Source organism: Heteronotia binoei, chromosome 4, assembly GCF_032191835.1.
Source record: "Heteronotia binoei isolate CCM8104 ecotype False Entrance Well chromosome 4, APGP_CSIRO_Hbin_v1, whole genome shotgun sequence".
Taxonomy (NCBI): domain Eukaryota; kingdom Metazoa; phylum Chordata; class Lepidosauria; order Squamata; family Gekkonidae; genus Heteronotia; species Heteronotia binoei.
Genome location: NC_083226.1, coordinates 12,926,457 through 12,943,804, shown reverse-complemented (window position 1 = coordinate 12,943,804; position 17,348 = coordinate 12,926,457). Strand labels below are relative to the sequence as shown.

The following is a 17,348-nucleotide window of genomic DNA, read 5'->3' as shown; positions in this document are numbered from 1 at the left end:
CTCCAGGGTCTCAAGCTGAGGTTTTTCATACCTATTACCTGGACCCTTTTTAGTTGGAGATGCCGCGGATTGAACCTGGGACCTTCTGCTTCCCAAGCAGATGCTCTACCACTGAGCCACCGTCCCTCCCCAAATGTTGTTAGCCGCCCTGTGGATTCTGGAGACCTTCTGCGGCTCAGTTGTGCACCCATCCCTCATTAAGCTTGCAGGGCTTGTGAATCTTTATGAGCAGCATCTACTAAATTGCTTCCTTCCAGGCTCTTGTGTTTTGACTTTCACATTCTCTGGACTTAACAGCTTGCAGACAGCTGTGTGTGTGTGTGTGTGAGTGCGCACTTCAAGTCATTGAGCAACTCCCCCCCCCGTTTCCTGTCCACCTTTTGTGGGTCTTAAAGGTGCCTGAGCGAGGTCTAATTGATGTGTGAGAACAAAGGAGGCGTCCAGTTGCACCTTTAAGACCAACAAAGTTTTATTCAGAATGTAAGCTTTCGTAGGCATGCACACTTCTTCAGTCATGGGAGAAGAAGGTACAGTGGGGCTGAAATGCAGGCAGTTGGTGGGTTGTTTAAACGGATCCAAAGGATCAAATGGAAAAATAGTGTAATAAATTGGAAGACCATTGGTCTGGATAGCGATAAAAGGTAATACAAGTTGCCTGTTAATTGCTGTTGCTGAAAGTCTAGGTCAGGGGTTGCCAGATTTATTTTACTCAAGAGCAGGGGTCCTCAAACTTTTTAAATAGGGGGCCAGTTCACTGTCCCTCAGACTGCTGGAGGGCCGGACTGCCGTTACTGTACAAGGCCGCGGGCCGTCAGTTCTCCGTTTTCTGCATCTCTCTCCCTTCCCCACACCACACACCCCGGCCTGGGAACTCACCTCACCTCGGTATCACCTCACACTCGGTCTCCGCCGCCTCAGCCCAGTGCCGGAAGTGTGCGTTGCTAACGCGAGTTTAGGTCGAACGTCACTTCCGGTCTGATTTTGCCATAACCCGGCGGGCCGCATAAACGTCCTCAGCGGGCCGCATCTGGCCAGCGGGCCGTAGTTTGAGGACCCCTGCTCAAGAGCCACATAGAATAAATGTCAGATGTTTGAGAGCCAGAAGCCAAGGAAGGAAGGAAAGCAAATAGATCGAGGAAGGAGAGGTGGAAAGAAAGCAACTTTAACTTTAAATGCCTTCTTCAAGCTGCTGGCTGGCTTGGCTTAGAGAAGCGATTTAAAGAAACAAATGCCAGCTCCAAGCCAGCTAAATGGGCACCGGGGGCTTCGAGAGCCACATAATATGTGTAAAAGAGTCACATGCGGCTCCCGAGCCACAGTTTGGCCGCCCCTGGTCTAGGTAAAACAAAAGGACATGTATTTCCTAGTTCTTGTCCACCTAATTGACTTTTTAACATCATTCTAAACATTATAAACATCATTCTAGTTTGCCATTAGAAAAAAAAGAATACATCAAATGAAAATGGGTTAAGTATATGTAACGAGATAAACAGCCAATATCCCTTATTTGAGTATGTCAATACAAAAAAATTATTCTGATACACTATTATTAAAGAGAAATACATTGGAATACGGTGGATGTGCAGCTATACTCAGTGAGAGTGGGTTTAGCATATGTAATGAGGCAAAAGAAACCCAATATCCCTGTTCAGTCCTGGGGAGGTGTTTGTTCCAATTGTCATAATAACTTGTAATTCAGCAGTTTTTCTCTCCATTCTGTTCCTGAAGTTCCTTTGCAGTAAAACAGCTACTTTGAGGTCTAACTGATGGGCGAGTAAAACTGGTGCCTGCATGCGCTGTCTCACCCGCCTGGAAAGAGGCTTCCCCAGTAGGGTTGCCAATCCCCAGGTGGGGGCAGGGGATCCCCCGGATGGGGGGGGCCCTCCCCCCCCCCACTTTAGGGTCATCAAGAAGCAGAATGGGGGAGGGAAATGTTTGCTGGGGACTCCATTATTCCCCATGGAGACCGATTCCCATTGGGTATAATGGAGAATTGATCTGCGGGTATCTGGGGAGGCTGTTTTTTACTAGGGACCCCACAACTTCAGCATAGCATCCCGTGCCTCTCCCCCCAAAACACCCTCCAAGTTTCAAAAAGATTGAACCAGGCAGTCCAATTCTATGAGCCCCCCAAAGAAGGCGCCCCTATCCTTCATTATTTCCAAAGGAGGGAAGGCCAGAACTCCCTTTGGAAACGGGATCCTCGGAACTCCCTTTGGAGCTCAATTATGCTTATCCCAACCTTGCTCCAGCCCCAAAGTCTCCTGGCTCCACCCCCAAAGTCCCCAGGTATTTCTTGAATTGGACTTGGCAACCCTGCTTCCCAGGCTTTGATTCCCCCCCGCCCCCCCCCCCGCAATGCAGTTTATTTATTTATTTTATGATTTATATCCCACCCTTCCCAACAAGTGGCTCAGGGCGGCTCACAACACAAAATTTCATATAAATACGATTTAAGCATAAAAGCAGTTAAAATAATTAATACATTAAAAATTTTAAGACATTTAAACCATTTAAAACATTAGGGACAGCAGAATTCTAGTATAACCACACTTGGTTTCTTGTACCAGCTAGTCATAGGCCAGCCGGAAGAGGGTTGTCTTACAGGCCCTGCGGAACTGAGCAAGGTCCCGCAGGGCCCTCACCTCTTCCGGCAGCTGGTTCCACCAGGAAGGGGCCATAACAGAGAAGGCCCGGTCCCTGGTAGATTTTTAAACGGGCTTCTTTTGGATAACGAGGAGATTCTGAGTTCCCGATCACTTCCTGAGCAGTTCACTTCCTGAGCAGAACATAACTGCTGCAATGTCTTAACAGCATTATGGGCCCCGGGCAAAGCAGCGTACTGGGCCCCTATGACAACTACTCACAGGAATAAAAATGGAAACGGTCGATAAAATTAAATATATACTGTATGTATTTCCTTGGCACTTCCAACAAAATCGGCGTTGAAACACTAAAAACGTGCTGTGCAGCTCCACTCAAAAAAATTGACGTTTCGTTCCCGCTGAAAGGGTGAGTCACCTGGAAATATATATTATAAATGTTAAGTATTTCGTCCCCCGCCAGGACCTTCGTATGGGTCTTGAAAACTACATTCAGCGTTTTCTCAACTTGCACAAATAAAAAGCTTATCCAGTCATATATTCACAAGCTATCGATACCGGGTTACTAGTACTGCGTCATACACAGATTAGTATGGGGCCCCTATGCCCGTGGGGCCCACGGGAAAGTGCCCATCGGGCCCATGCTTTAAGACAGCCCTGCTGCAATCTCCAAATGGGTCTTGGGCACCGTTGCAAGCCCCTGCGGGGCTCCAGACAGCTGCTGAACGGACCTTCCAGGGCCCGAGGCTGCCTGGCCACAGGGCTCCGGGGTCACCGGCCTGTCCTCCAGGCGATGCCGTTGGCCCCTCCCTGACAGGCCCCTTCTCTGCACTTCCCAGCCTGCGGAGCGGGTCGGGAGTGGGGGAGAGAGGGCGGGATGGGAGGCAGGTAGGCTGGCCAATCCCCAGGTCCCAGCGGGGGTTCTCCCGCTTTCCCAGGCTCCTTCCCGCCCCCCCCCCCCGTCAGCTGGCCGGCAGGGAGAAGCCCCGGCCCCACAACCACCATGTGACTTTCCATCTCCGGAGGCTTCAGTCTCCGATCGAAAGGCTTCCTCTTGGGATGATGCGTCTGTGTTACTTTGAAGAAGTTGGCAGCAACTGGTGAGTAGAGAGGCCAATCCCTCGCTTCAGAGTTGTCAGAAACAGGGCGGGGGGAGGGAAATGTCTGCTGGGCGCTTCATTATTCCCCATGTGGAGATAATAGGGTATAATGGGGAATTGATCTGGAGGTATAGGGAGTTCTGGGCAGGACTGGATCGAGATTTTTTTGAGAGGGGGCAAAATTAAAAAATTATGCCCCCTTATGGGCCATTCTATTTTATGGTCCCATAGAATACAATGGACTTCATACCCAATTTGGCACCCTCCCCTCTGTTGGCGTCGGGGCAAGCACCCCCCTCTGCCCCCCCTAGATCTGGCCCAGGCTCTGGGGGGGGGCTGTTTTTTGAGGTAGAGGCACCAAATTTTCAGTATAGCATCTAGCGCCTCTCCCCAAAATACCCCCCAAGTTTCAAAACGATCGGAAGAGGGGGTCCAATTCTGTAATCCCCCATAGAAGGTGCCCCTCTCCTTCATTACTTCCTACGGAAGGAAGGCATTTAAAAAGGTCCCTTTAAATGAGATGGCCAGAACTCCTTTTGGAGTCCCATTCTGCTTGTCACACCCCGGCTCCTGGCTCCGCCCCCAATGTCTCCTGGCTCCACCCCCAAAGTCCCCAGATATCCCTTGAATTGGACTTGGCAACCCTAGAGGCAGGAGGCGAGGGGCTGCGGGGAGGAGGAGCCGCTGGCGGGCGCGGGGAAGGGAGGGAGGGAGGGAGGGGGGAGCCGCCTCTCCATTGCAGCCGCCCGAGCCCGTCCGGCCCCCGCCCCGTTCATTGCCCGGAGAGGCAGGCGCAGGACCAGGAGGCGCAGGCCGGGCCGAGAGCGCGAAGTCCGGCGGGGAGAGGCGGCAAGATGGTGAGCGCGGGGTGCGTGGAGAGGGGAGGTGGGGAGTTGGCGAAGGCGGCGGGCGGGCAGGCCAGCGGCAGCAGCTCACCTCTGCCTCCCTTTCTCTGCTTCCTTCCCCGGCAGCAGCTCGGCAAGAGCCTCTCGGTCTTGGTGGTGGTGGCGGGGATCGCATCGGCGCTGCAGGCGGAGGTAGGAGACGCGCGCAAAGGGGGGGCGCACGGCACCGGGGTGGCGCGCCGGAGAGGCCAGGGCGCACGGGAGCGGGGAGGGCGCACGGGAGCGGGGAGGGCGCCAAGCCAGGCCGACGGACGCCGGCTCTTCTGGGAACAAAAGGGACCCGTCCGGGGGGGAGGAGGGGTGTGTGCGCGCTCCGGGTCGGGCGAGCCAAAGCGGCGGCTTTTTGGTCTGGCTTTCGCGTTTGGAGAGGCGCGCCGACGGGCCTCGAAGGGGCTGGCGAAGTTCCGGAGAGGACGAGGCGAGAGCGGCGCTGGGGGGGTGCAGAGGCGCTTCAGACGTGGCGGCTTGGGGGGCTGGGGGAGAGGACCTGGCTCGAGCGCCGGGGGGAAGCCGAGGGGGCTCCGCGGGGGCCGTCGGGGCGCCCCCAGCAAGCGCGGCGGCTGGGAAATGTGGAAGTGATTTCCCCGTGCAAATAAACTCGAGGAGGGCGGCGTCTGCGGGAGGGAGCAGAGCCCACGGGGCCCCGGTGGGGCTGCCGCCTCCCGCCTGGTGCTTGGCGCGCACATTCCTGCCCTCCTCCGAGGCTTAGATTAAGTGCAGATGGCCGGGCCCGCCTCAATCCACCGGGCAGGCTTTCCTCTCCCCTTGCGGCTACCGGGGCGGAGAGGAGATTTGCAGCCCCTTTGGCATCCCCGGAGATGCAGGAGCCCGGGCTAGGCGGACCATGTGCCCTTGTGGCCCAAAGGGAGGCTGCATTTGGCTCCCGCTCCCCGTAAGGGAGGCCTGGGAGGGAGAGGCGCCTTCAGCATCGTTCCCGCGCCTTCCCCTCCTCGTGCTTGGGGGAACAATGAGGGAATCTTCCTGTTACTAAATAGGTGGGGCGACCCACCCGCCCTGCGGCTCTCTGGCTTCCCGGGAGGCATCCGGGGACCGATTTCCAGGCGCGGATCGTGGCTGAATCTGACCCTGCTAACCAGTGTTCCCTCTCAGCTGGGTTAGCTCACAGTTTCTTAGCCTCCGGCTCACACATTTTTTGTCTCGGCTCAGGAAAAATGGCCCCAGAAGCAAGCTCATTTGTGCAGGAGCTCACAACTTTCATGCCAGCAGCTCACAAAGTAGAATTTTTGCTCACAAGACTCCGCAGTATAGAGCAGGGGTGTCGAACTCATTTGTTACAAGGGTTGGATCTGACATAAATGAGACTTTGATGGGCCGGGCCATGTTGGGCCAGGTCACGTGTGTGCCTATTTAAGATTAGGTAGCAGAAACATAAACTTTATAGAGGACACAAACACAGTTATATATATATATTTTAAAAACTTAAAACATGATTAAAATGTTACTACTCATTGGTCTTAAAGGTGCTTTCTTTATATTTCTCCCGTGGAGGGGCTGGGGGGGGGGAGGAGCCTCAGCCAATAGAAAGAAGAGAGGCTTGGCTCAGTAGCTCTGCTGTGCGATTGAGAAGCTCTGCCTTCCTCCCTTTCTCCTCAAGGGAAGAGCCTCAGCCAGTGGAGAAAATAAGAGGTTTAGCGCTGTAGCTCCCATGCGATTGAGCAAGCCTGGCAAAGCAAGCTGTGGTGCAGAAGGAAGCAAAAGAGAGGGAGAAGGAAGCGCACGACAGCCAGTTGTTCGGCGACCTGATAGGAGCCCTCCGGGGGCCTGATTCGGCCCCCAGGCTGTATGTTTGACACCCTTGGCTTAGAGGGAGCATTCCTGCTAACAGTTGGTTTCAGCCTCTCCTGTTTCTGCTGCTCCAAATTTTGTGGGGTGGGGGAGGGGAGGCAAAACACCTTTCAGTTCCAAAGCAGAGTCCAAGCACTTATACGTTCACGCGTGCCTAAAAACCTGGGAAAATTGTAAAGCTAGGTGGTGGAAAGTACGCTCACAATGCAGCCAATTCATAGCAACCCCAAAGAGTTTCGAAGGCTAGAGGCCTAAAAGTAGTTCCGCCATTGCTTGCCTTCCAGTAGACTTGCTATGGGTCGCCTCTCTAAATGCAGTCCGGGGCTGACTCCGCTAAGGATTGAGGATCTAATGGGATTGGCTTTGCTGGCGCTAGCAGGTCAGGGCTGCAAATTAAGGCTGACCCTCCCCCCCCTTAATGGGACTTTCATAATTCAGGAGAGGAACAGACGTTGTGTTTTTTGTGTGGAACACAGGCTCCCCACAATGATGCTTGCCCTCGCCCGTCTAGATTGTTTTCAGAGTTGATATAGCGCTAAAGGAATACTCCCATCGAACAGCTTGGGATGTCATTCATTCCAAAATTAACCAGATGTTTTAGTAAGCATACAGCTCGGACTTCACAGTTAGCATCGTTCCTCTGGCCTGCAAAAAAACTGCAACTAAGAGAGAGAGAGAGAGAGAGATGGAGTTTTATAAGAACATGAAATGCCAGACTGTATAATGTGCACACACCGCTTTGCAGTCGAGGATCAGTCTGACCTCTCAATTTCTGTGTCTTTTGGAGCGTGTGTGAGTTTGCATTTTAAGTCTTCTTTTACACTGCAGGGTTCCCCCCCCCCCGCTCCAGTTCGAGGGTTGCCTAGTTTTTTTGAAATGGAAGAAATCATGGAATTATATAAACCCCCTGCTGGGATGATGGTAGAATGTTTTTATTTTCCCCTACCGTTTCCAGAATGCAGTTAGCAACCCTGTACAAAAAGAAACCTCAACCAACCTTCCCTTCCCTTTTAAAAATAAATGCAGCATTCCTCCCCCTCCTCCAGATTCCATTTCCTTTACTTCATCTTCCCTTTGCTCTGTGTTGGGATTTCTCTCCCCAATTAACCAACTTCTTCACTGTAGCTCAGAGTGCCTCTTCTGTGTTTGGTTGGGCAAAGGGGTGGCAGTTTTTTTATCCTCCTCCAGAAGACATTCCACGGGAGCGAAATTTATTTGACTGACTTCACATTCGTAACTTGTCCTTACTTCATTGAATAAATCCGGTGGGAACTTTGAAACCTCATAACGTTATGAATACACAAATAAGTTGCACGAAACCAGAGTTAATGAGAATCCTGGACTATTTCTCCGTTTTTGACGGTGTGTAAACTGACAGAAATGAGAGATTAGGTACGTTTGTGATGCGCAGAAATAGTGACTTTTTTAATGCATTTGAGATCGAGCAGGCTTTTTTTTCAAGGTCAGCCATTTTGCATGAGAACTTTTTTGACGTTTGAATAAAGCCTACCCCTTTCGTCTCGGTTTCTGGTATTCCAAGGAGGTCTCCCATCCAAATCCTTTCCCGTTACTCTGCTTAACTTCTGAGATCTGATGAGCTGGAGCTTACCTGGGCTATCCAGTTTGGTGTAGTGGTTAAGTTTGGAGCCAGTTAAGAGCCAGTTTGGTGTAGTGGTTAAGTTTGGAGCCAGTTTGAGCCAGTTAAGAGCCAGTTTGGTGTAGTGGTGAAGTGTGCGGACTCTTATCTGGGAGAACCGGGTTTGATTCCTCACTCCTCCACTTGCACCTGCTGGAATGGCCTTGGGTCAGCCATAGCTCTGGCAGAGGTTGTCCTTGAAAGGGCAGCTGCCGTGAGAGCCCTCTCCAGCCCCACCCACCTCACAGGGTGTCTGTTGTGGGGGAGGAAGGGAAAGGAGATTGTGAGCCGCTCTGAGACTCTTCGGAGTGGAGGGCGGGATATAAATCCAATATCTTATCTTCTTATCCAGGGCGGGGCACTCCATGCTGTGTATCTCAATAGACTGGGGATCTGTGCTCCTTTGCTGTGCGATACGGCTGAGCACCCCACCCTCCTGTGTTATGGTTACCTGCAGCACTGGGGCACAGATATCCCTCAAATGCAAACAGCAGGCTCGTGCAGCCTCAGTCTGCCTCCCTGCTGTGCAGAGAAAGGGCGGGAGGTTTAACCCTTTTGCCTCCATTCGGTTCTGTAGTTCAAAACCCCCTGCTCACCCGCTCTTAAAAGAATGAACCAAGATGGCTGTTTTGTGAAAAGCTGCCCAAGACTGCAGTTCACATTTACACAACTAGTGTCATCAAAACACCATCCTCTGCCATGGTTGTGGGGGTACAGAGGGAGGTGGTCCTTTGATTTCGGTGGTTTTGCACAGAGAGCGGTTCAGATGTGGAATTCACTGCCAGAGGATGTCATGGTGGCCGCAGGAATCGCGGCTTTGAAAAGGGGATTAGATCGGTTCAGGGAGGATAAGTCTGCTGTGGCTGCCAGACACAGTGGCGGAAGGGACTAGCACCAACATTCAGAAGTGGTAAACCTCTGGAGCCAGGAGGCAGCATCAGGGATGGCCTCGGCCTCTATGCTCTGTTGTCGGCCCTCCAGACAAAGTGGTTGACCCCTGTGTGAGGCAGGATGCTGGACTTGATGGACCACTGGTCTGATCCAGCAGGGCTCTTCTGATGTCTTTAGGAAGGCCTCAACCTCTTTGCTCAGATGTTGGCCTTCCAGAGGAACTAGTTGGCCACTGTGGGACAGGATGCTGGACTAGATGGACCACTGGTCTGATCCATCAGGGCTCTTCTGATGTTCTTATGAAAACCTCGGCTTCTATGCCCCGTTGTTGGTCATCCAGAGGAATTGGTTGGCCAGTGTGTGAAACAGGATGCTGGATTTGATGGCCACTGGCCTGATCCAGCAGGGCTCTTCTTATCTTCTTACGAAGACCTCTAAGCCTCTTCGTTGGCCATCTAGAGGAACTGGCTGGCCACTGTGTGAGACAGGATGCTGGACTAGATGGACCGCTGGCCCTTCAGATGTTCTTATTGCTTTGCATAGCTTACTGAACAGGGCAGGAATAAGCAAACCTGATGTTCCTCCTCAACTCTGCTCCTCGTTTACCATGTGGCCTCCAGGTCTGCCCACTTCTTGCCTTTTGGGATGCTTGCACTCCTCATGGAAAAGTGTAGTTGTGCCAGTGGTCTTCTGTCAATGCAAGGGTGTTGCTACATTTGTGTAAATTTCTTCACTAGGATAGAGCGGCACAACGGGACAAAGGAGTGACCTTGTCCCCACCCAGGAGGCATAACTGGAAGCAGAGACTTCTCTGTTAATGGACGCTCCTGGGATGCTTACGTGTGTTCTTTAAAATTCCCTGTTTGAGCTGTCCTTTGTCACATGTACAGATCCATACAGATTTCATAGGCATAGCCTTTTGCTGCATTAAAAAAAAAAGAACCCTGGGCAACATAACAGATTTATAATGATAGATTGTGACATCAGCTTCCGTGGACTAGCACCACCAACATAGAATCATAGAGTTGGAAGGGACCTCTAGGGTCATCTAGCTGAACCCCCTGCACGATGCAGGAAACTCACAAGCACCTCCCCCTAAATTCACAGGATCTTCATTGCTGTCAGATGGCCATCTAGCCTCTGTTGAAAAACCTCCAAGGAAGGAGAGCCCACTATCTCCCAAGGAAGCCTGTTCCACTGAGAAATCACTCTAACGGTCAGGAAGTTCTTCCTAATGTTGAGCCGGAAACTCTTTTGATTTAATTTCAACCCATTGGTTCTGGTCCTACCTTCCGGGGCCACAGAAAACAATTCCACACCATCCTCTATTTGACAGCCCTTCAAGTACTTGAAGATGGTGATCCTATCACCTCTCAGCAGCCTCCTCTCCAGGCTAAACATCCCCGACTCCTTCAACCTTTCCTCATAGGACTTGGTCTCCAAACCCCTCACCATCTTCGTCACCCTCCTCTGGACCCGTTCCAGCTTCTCTATATCCTGCTTAAAATGCGGTGCCCAAAACTGAACACAATACTCCAGGTGAGGTCTTACCAGAGCAGAGTAAAGCGATGCCATCACGTCACGTGATCTGGACATTATACTTCTGTTGAGACAGCCCAAAATTGCATTTGCCTTTTTAGCCACTGCATTGAATGTATACAGAGTATTCTCAGACCTTCTTGCGTCTGTGATGTGGGGTGTAGTCTGGAAAAGCTTGTTCCTCAATAAAGCAGTTAGTCTTTATGATGACTTGATTGTTTTATTGTTTTAGATTAATGCAGCAATCTGGTGTGCTCAAACAGTCCCCACAGGCTACTAGCTAAGGGAATTTGCAACACAGAAATGCTCTTCTCTCTCTCTCTCTCTCTGTCTGTCTCTGTCTCTCTGTCTAGATAGATCTAGGTGGGCAGCCATGTTGCTCTGAAGCAGTAGAACAAAGTAGGAGTCAAGTGGCATCTTTAAGACCAACCAAGTTTTATTCAGAATGTAAGCTTTCGTGTCCATGCACACTTCTTCAGACGAGGGGAGAGGGTACAGTGGGCTGAAATACATGTAGTTGGTGGGTTAAGAGTGTAAACTGATACAAAGTTATCCAGACCAAATGGTCTTCCAATTTATTACACTGTTTTGCCATTTCATCCTAACTTGGTATCAGTTTACACTCTTAACCCAACAACTACATGTATTTCAGCCCACTGTACCCTCTCCCCTCGTCTGAAGAAGTGTGCATGCGTACGAAAGCTTACATTCTGAATAAAACTTGGTTGGTCTTAAAAGGTGAAACTTGACTCCTGCTTTGTCTCTCTAAAATTGAGTTGTTTTTCATTCATTTCTCCCATCATTTCTGTAGTGCGATAAATTTCTGTAAGAATCTTTGTCCAGAACATTTTCACCTCTTAGACCAGTTGGTCTAAGTTGCTATGTGAAAAATCTCTTCGGGGTGTAAGCGGAGAGAAAGCGTCCTCAAGCAGATGAGGTAACCTCGGAGTGGGATTTAGCAGTGTGGTGCTGGGGGAGGCGGGAACACGTGACTTGTACGTTTCCATCACTACGTCGGGCCTCTTAAACCCCTCCTATATGACTCGGCTTCACAATCATGTTACTGATACAGCCGAATACTGGATAGGGGGACACCCAGCTTTGATAGCAAATTGCTTCCTGTGTGTAAGAACGGGATCTGTAACCAGACTGTGTGGAATTTCCTCTGCCAAAGTTGCCGGACTCCTGTTAACTAGACTTCGTTTTTTACAATCGCATCACTTCCACGAAGTAGTCAAGCTGCAGACAGGCTTACAGGGCCAAGTTTTGTCTGTCTGCCTGTCTCGTGTTCCAAAGCCACCTGCTGTAGCCCTGTGGTGTTTAATCAGCCCTCAAAAGCAACCGTCACATAAGAATCTTTTGTTGCTGATGTTAGGATCAAGCAAAAGACCACAAAAATGGTTGGACAGCTATTGAGTTCCCCGACCTTTTCATCAAACTAAGCAACTTTGGCCCTGGTTGGTTACTTGCTAAGGACGTTTGTACAAATGATGAAAGGGGTGCCTGGGGAGGAAAAAGATGCTTCCAGACATGCTCAGAAGCACATTGTGGGTAGAATATAAAGACAGGATACATAATATGTTGCAAACTTAATTGGATCGGAGTGAAAAACAGCCTTCAAGCTGCACTAGAGAATGGATGCAAGGATGGTGTTCAAAAAGCGCTTTTCAAGTCGCAGTTTTCCTAAGGTGGCCCCATCAGGTTTTCAAGGCGAGAGATGTTTAGAGGTGGTTTGCCGTTGCCTGCTTGTGTGTAGTGACCCTGGACTTCCTTGGTGGTCTCCAGTGTTCCCTCTATGCTGAGTTAGTGTGAGCCAGCACAGAGTTTTTTAGCCTCCAGCTCACACGTAAATGGCCCCAGAGCAAACTAATCTATGCAGTAGCTCACAAAATAGAATTTCGGCTCACACGACGCCACAGCTTAGAGCAGGGGTGTCAAACATGTGGTTCGGGGGTCGAATTAGGCCCCTGGAGGGCTCCTATCAGGCCCCTGAGCAACTGGCTGTCATCTGTTTCTTCTCCGTATATCTCGCTTCCTTTTGCATCATAGTTTGCTTTGCAAGGCTTGCTCAAGTGCACAGGAGCTACAGAGCAAAACCTCTGTTTTCTCCATTGGCTGAGGCTCCTCCCTTGGGTAGGAAGGGGAAGAGGCAGAGCGTGTTTTTCCAGGCTCTCTCAATCGCACAGCAGAGCTACTGAGCCAAGCCTCTCTTCCTTCTATTGACTGAGGCTCCCCCCGGTCTCCTGGGGAAGGAAGGGAAGAGCCAGAGCTTCCTTTGCCCAGTTCCCTGGTTCCCATGGGAGAAATACAAAGAAAGCACCTTTAAGACCAAAGGTTGCTAACATTTTAAGCATGTTTTAAGTTTTTGTGATTCTGGTTAGCTTCCAAGATCGGATGAGATTGAGCTAGCCTGGGCCATCCAGGGTGATGTGAGGACAGAGAAGGGGGGGGGGGGGGGAAGGACCGTTCTCCTTTTGAGAAGCCAGCAGTTAATCAGGGGTCTCGCCAGTCTTAGTTGGGACCGACTGGTTCTCAGTAAGGCAGAGGGAGAAGCACCGTTTATTGATTTACTTCATTTATAGCCCATCTTTCTCACTCAGATTGCAACTTAAAACCAAGCTGTTAGAACAGTATAGGGCATGCACCTTAGAAAAATAAATGCATGCTCTAATACTGACAGTAAAGCAGCCTTACGACATTGGAGAATCCAGCCCTTGATTCCCCACTCCTCTACTTGCACCTGCTGGGGTGGCCTTGGGTCAGCCAGAGCTCTCGCAGGAGTTGTCCTTGAAAGGGCAGCTGCTGTGAGAGCCCTCTCCAGCCCCACCCACCTCACAGGGTGTCTGTTGTGGGGGAAGGAGATAAAGGAGATTGTAGGCCACTCTGAGACTCTGTCCTTGAAAGGGCAGCTGCTGGCAGAGCCCTCTCAGCCCCACCCACCTCACAGGGTGTCTGTTGTGGGGGAGGAAGGGAAAGGAGATTGTAGGCCGTTCTGAGACTCTGTCCTTGAAAGGGCAGCTGCTGTGAGAGCCCTCTCCAGCCCCACCCACCTCACAGGGTGTCTGTTGTGGGGGAGGAAAGTAAAGGAGATTGTAGGCCATTCTGAGACTCTGTCCTTGAAAGGGCAGCTGCTGTGAGAGTCCTCTCTAGCCCCACCTACCTCACAGGGTGTCTGTTGTGGGGGAAGGAGATAAAGGAGATTGTCGGCCGCTCTGAGATTCTGAGAGAAGGGCGAAGTATAAATCTGCGGTCTTCTTCTTCTCCTCCTCCTCCATGCAGCCTATGAGAGCCGCAGTAGCAACCCTGGGCTTCCTTGATGGCCTCCCATCTAAATAGTAAGCAGGGTTGACCCCGCTTGGCCTATGAGATCCTCTGATGCCGTCAGCCGGAATTGTGTTCAATGCAAACGGGGCGATCTGTCCCCACTCGGCCTTCCCGCTCCGGGAAGGGGGCGTTGAGGGGGGCGCATTTGCATAGAGGGCTCATCTTGAGGAGCCCTCCCTGCAAACGGGGCTTTCGGACCCTGCTGGGGTCTCCCGAGGCTCAGGAGGCCTTGGCAAAGGGGGGTGGGGGGACAGTGACGAGGGGCGGGGCGGACGATCATGGCGCAGCCTAGGGTTGCAGGCGCCTCTAGCCTGAAGACTGCACAGCAATTGGGGTCCTTGGGGGCGGGGATTCCTTTGGCAGGTTGGGGCCCCCAAAACTGGGGGGTGTCCCACCCCCAGCGGGAATTTGGCAATCTTGTGGGTCATCTAGAAAAACACGGTGTTCCTCTGCTTCCCTTCTCTCAGCTGTCTCCCCCGGAAAGGGCAGGTTGGAACTAGACAATAACTTGCCACGTGGAATACGGTAGTCTTCATGTGAACGCAGCTGGAAATTAATTTTAGGTTATATACGAGGTAAAAGTGTCAGTACTGGGCCAGATTGGGCTATATTAAACAGTAGTTAGAGGGTGAACAGTTCTCGTAAGCAAAGTTCCATCTTTCTTTAGTTGAAAAATCCATCCCTGAGGTAAAGAAATAAACGCAGGGCTTTTTTTTTTTAGCAGGAAAACGCAGGAACGCAGTTCCGGCTGGCTGGACATCAGGGGGTGTGGCCTAATATGCAAACGAGGCCTTGCGGGGCTCTTTCTACAAAAAAGCCCCATGTGAAGCAATGGTGATGTCAGGGGGTGTGGCCTGATACGCAGATGAGTTCCTGCTGGGCTGCAAATGAGTTCCCGCCGGGCTTTTTCTACAAAAAAAGCCCCGAATAAACGTATACCCCACTTTTCTCCCCAGTGGGAACCAACTGCCCATTCACGGGCGTCCTTTGTGGTGGCTCTCTCTTTGCGGAACGGCCTGCCCGAGGAGGACACGCTTCTCTCATTCTGCGGCATGCACAGAAGGTTTGGGATTGCAAAATGGTCTGGGAGGGCGCTTTTATAAGAGAATAGCATGGCCCTGACCTGGATGGCCCCGGCTACCTGGACTTTTTCAGATCTCATAGGCCAAGCAGGGTCAGCCCTGCTTACTATTTAGATGCGAGGCCACCAAGGAACTCCAGGTTGCTATGCAGAGGCGATCAATGAACTACCTCCAAATATCTGTTGCCTTGGAAACTCTTCAAGGTCACTGTAAATTGGCCGGGAATTTGATGACGCTTTCCCCCCCCCCACCACCACCACCAGATTTGCAATCAATTAAAGTTTATTGCTTTGACTGTATTGTCTTCTGATTCTGGAGTCCTAGGCCTTTAGCGGGGGTGGCCAAACTGTGGCTTGAGAGCCACATGTGGCTCTTTCACACATATTGTGTAGCTCTCAAAACCCCCACTGCCCTGTCAGCTGGCTTGGAGATGGCATTTGTCACATTAAATCACTTCGCCAAGCCTGCCAGAGGCTTGGAGAATGCATTTAATGTTGAAGTTTTTGTTTCTCCCTCCCCCCATCTATTTTCCTTCCTTCCTCCCTTCCTCTCATACATCTGACTTCATTCCACATGGCTCTTACATTGAGCAAGTTTGGCCACCCCTGGCTTATAGCGTTGCATATGGGATGTCTTCTGCTATCTGATTGAATTTTTTTTAATGTGCCTCAGCATGGAAGGCAGACAATAAATGAAGTTTATAAAATAAATAGTCCAACTTTTTGTTTCTCTGCAGCATAGCCAGTTGACATTAGGATGGCTTTTGGGGCAGTTTCTGAGGAAACAAAATGGAACTTAGAACTGAGGAGGGAGGGTGAAGCCACATTTTTGTAAAATGATCTAAGACAGTTCCTCACAGGCCTGTGTTTTCCACACACACACACACACACACATACACACACACTTCTTTTGTGAAGTCTCATGCAAATCTGACACGTCTGAGAACTTCAAGAATATGCTGATCCAGAGCATTTATGTGGGCCTTTATACAAATAAATGGCCAATCTACAAAATTGTGCAAGATGGGTTATTATGTAGTCCCGGCATTGAAAATGCAGATCCTCAGTAAAGGCTGATCCTGTTTCAGTTCCTTTGCGTGAATGTAAGAGGGAACAATAGACACAGAAAGGATTGTATTTAGAGCAATTTTAGATTATTTAAAAATATTTCTTTAGTGTGTTAGAACATAAGGAGAGCCCTGCTGGGTCAGGCCAGGGGTCCATCTAGTCCAGCCTCCTGTCTTCTACAGTGGCCAACAACAGGGCAGAGAGGCCGAGGCCTTCATAAGAACACCAGAAGAACCCTGCTGGGTCAGACCAGTGGTCCACCTAATCCAGCATCCTGCCTCACACAATGGCTAACCAGTTGTCCTGGAAGGCCAGACAAACAGCATAGAAGACGAGGCCTTTCCCTGATGGGGCCTCCTATTGCTCCTATTTATATATTTATTGCCTCTGGATGTGGAAGTTCCCTTTGTATACTATGGCCAGTCCCCATTGATGGACCACAAACCTGTCTATCCCCCTTTCAGAGCCCTCAAGTAACAGCACTGAGGGGAAAGGAAACTCAGCTACGCTGTTACAAGTTCCCAGGCCTGCATTTGTCATTTGTGAAATACTTTAATGGCTGACAGAAACGTTTCAAAAGCGGCCGAGGCAAGAAAGAACATTGCTATTGTTTGCCTCGTGGGCCGCTTTTGCTCCCTTTTCTCTCTCCGGGCATTCCAGTCCACTGACAGAAACGGAGAACAATGTTTTCTGCTCTGGCAGCTCCACAGACAAGTCCTAAGGGAGGCTTTTTGCTGGTATTCAAATGATGGTTTCGCCCACCGCAGCCTTATTGTAACTCTCTCTGGTATGCGCTTACTGGCCAGTCTCCTGGAGATTTGAGATCCAATTGGACGGGCATGTTCATTTCCCTCTTTCTCCCCCCCCCCTCGGCCCCCGCCGTGCCTTTTGCAGCTGTTTGTTAAGTCTGCGAGAGAGCCAAGAATATGTAAGGCGGGTGGAGCGTTTGGCTGGTTTTCAGCAGTGCAACAGGGTGGGGGGAAAAAACGGTGTCATGCAAGGGAAACTTTGTTCAAGTTGGACCACTTGCGCAAACACTCTCAGAGTTCACTCCACCCCCCCCCCACTTTCTTCAGCCCTCTTTTCCTTTCGCTCAGACTGTTGTGGAAGTCGGCTGGTGTTCCTGCCATCCTGTCTCTAGTCTGGGCCAAGCGTGGGCCGGAGAAGAAAGGAAGACCCGCAGCATTCGAATGTTTGCATTAACCTATGGAGACGTAACTCACAGACTTGGCCTTCCTGCCTTGGGACTCAGCCACCACCTCAGTCTCTCCTCCTAAAACCGGGGGGGGGGGGGGAGCCATGAATTCCGCTAACTCTGTCTTGAAACTCCATGTTTGCAGCCTTACATTTTCTGTCACCATGGTAATGTGACATGGAAACATGGCTTAGAGACCA

The 17,348-nt window shown here is 50.9% G+C and overlaps 1 protein-coding gene across 1 annotated transcript in view; it reads left to right on the top strand.

The window, feature by feature from the left end:
- The first annotated feature begins 4,557 nt into the window (after positions 1–4,557).
- Positions 4,558–17,348, top strand: part of FSTL1 (follistatin like 1) — a 50,068-nt gene continuing 37,277 nt past the window's right edge. Inside the window, exon 1 of the mRNA XM_060236303.1 lies at positions 4,558–4,740. Within this exon, the coding sequence (XP_060092286.1) occupies positions 4,558–4,740 (183 nt within the window). The remainder of the gene's footprint in view (positions 4,741–17,348) is intronic.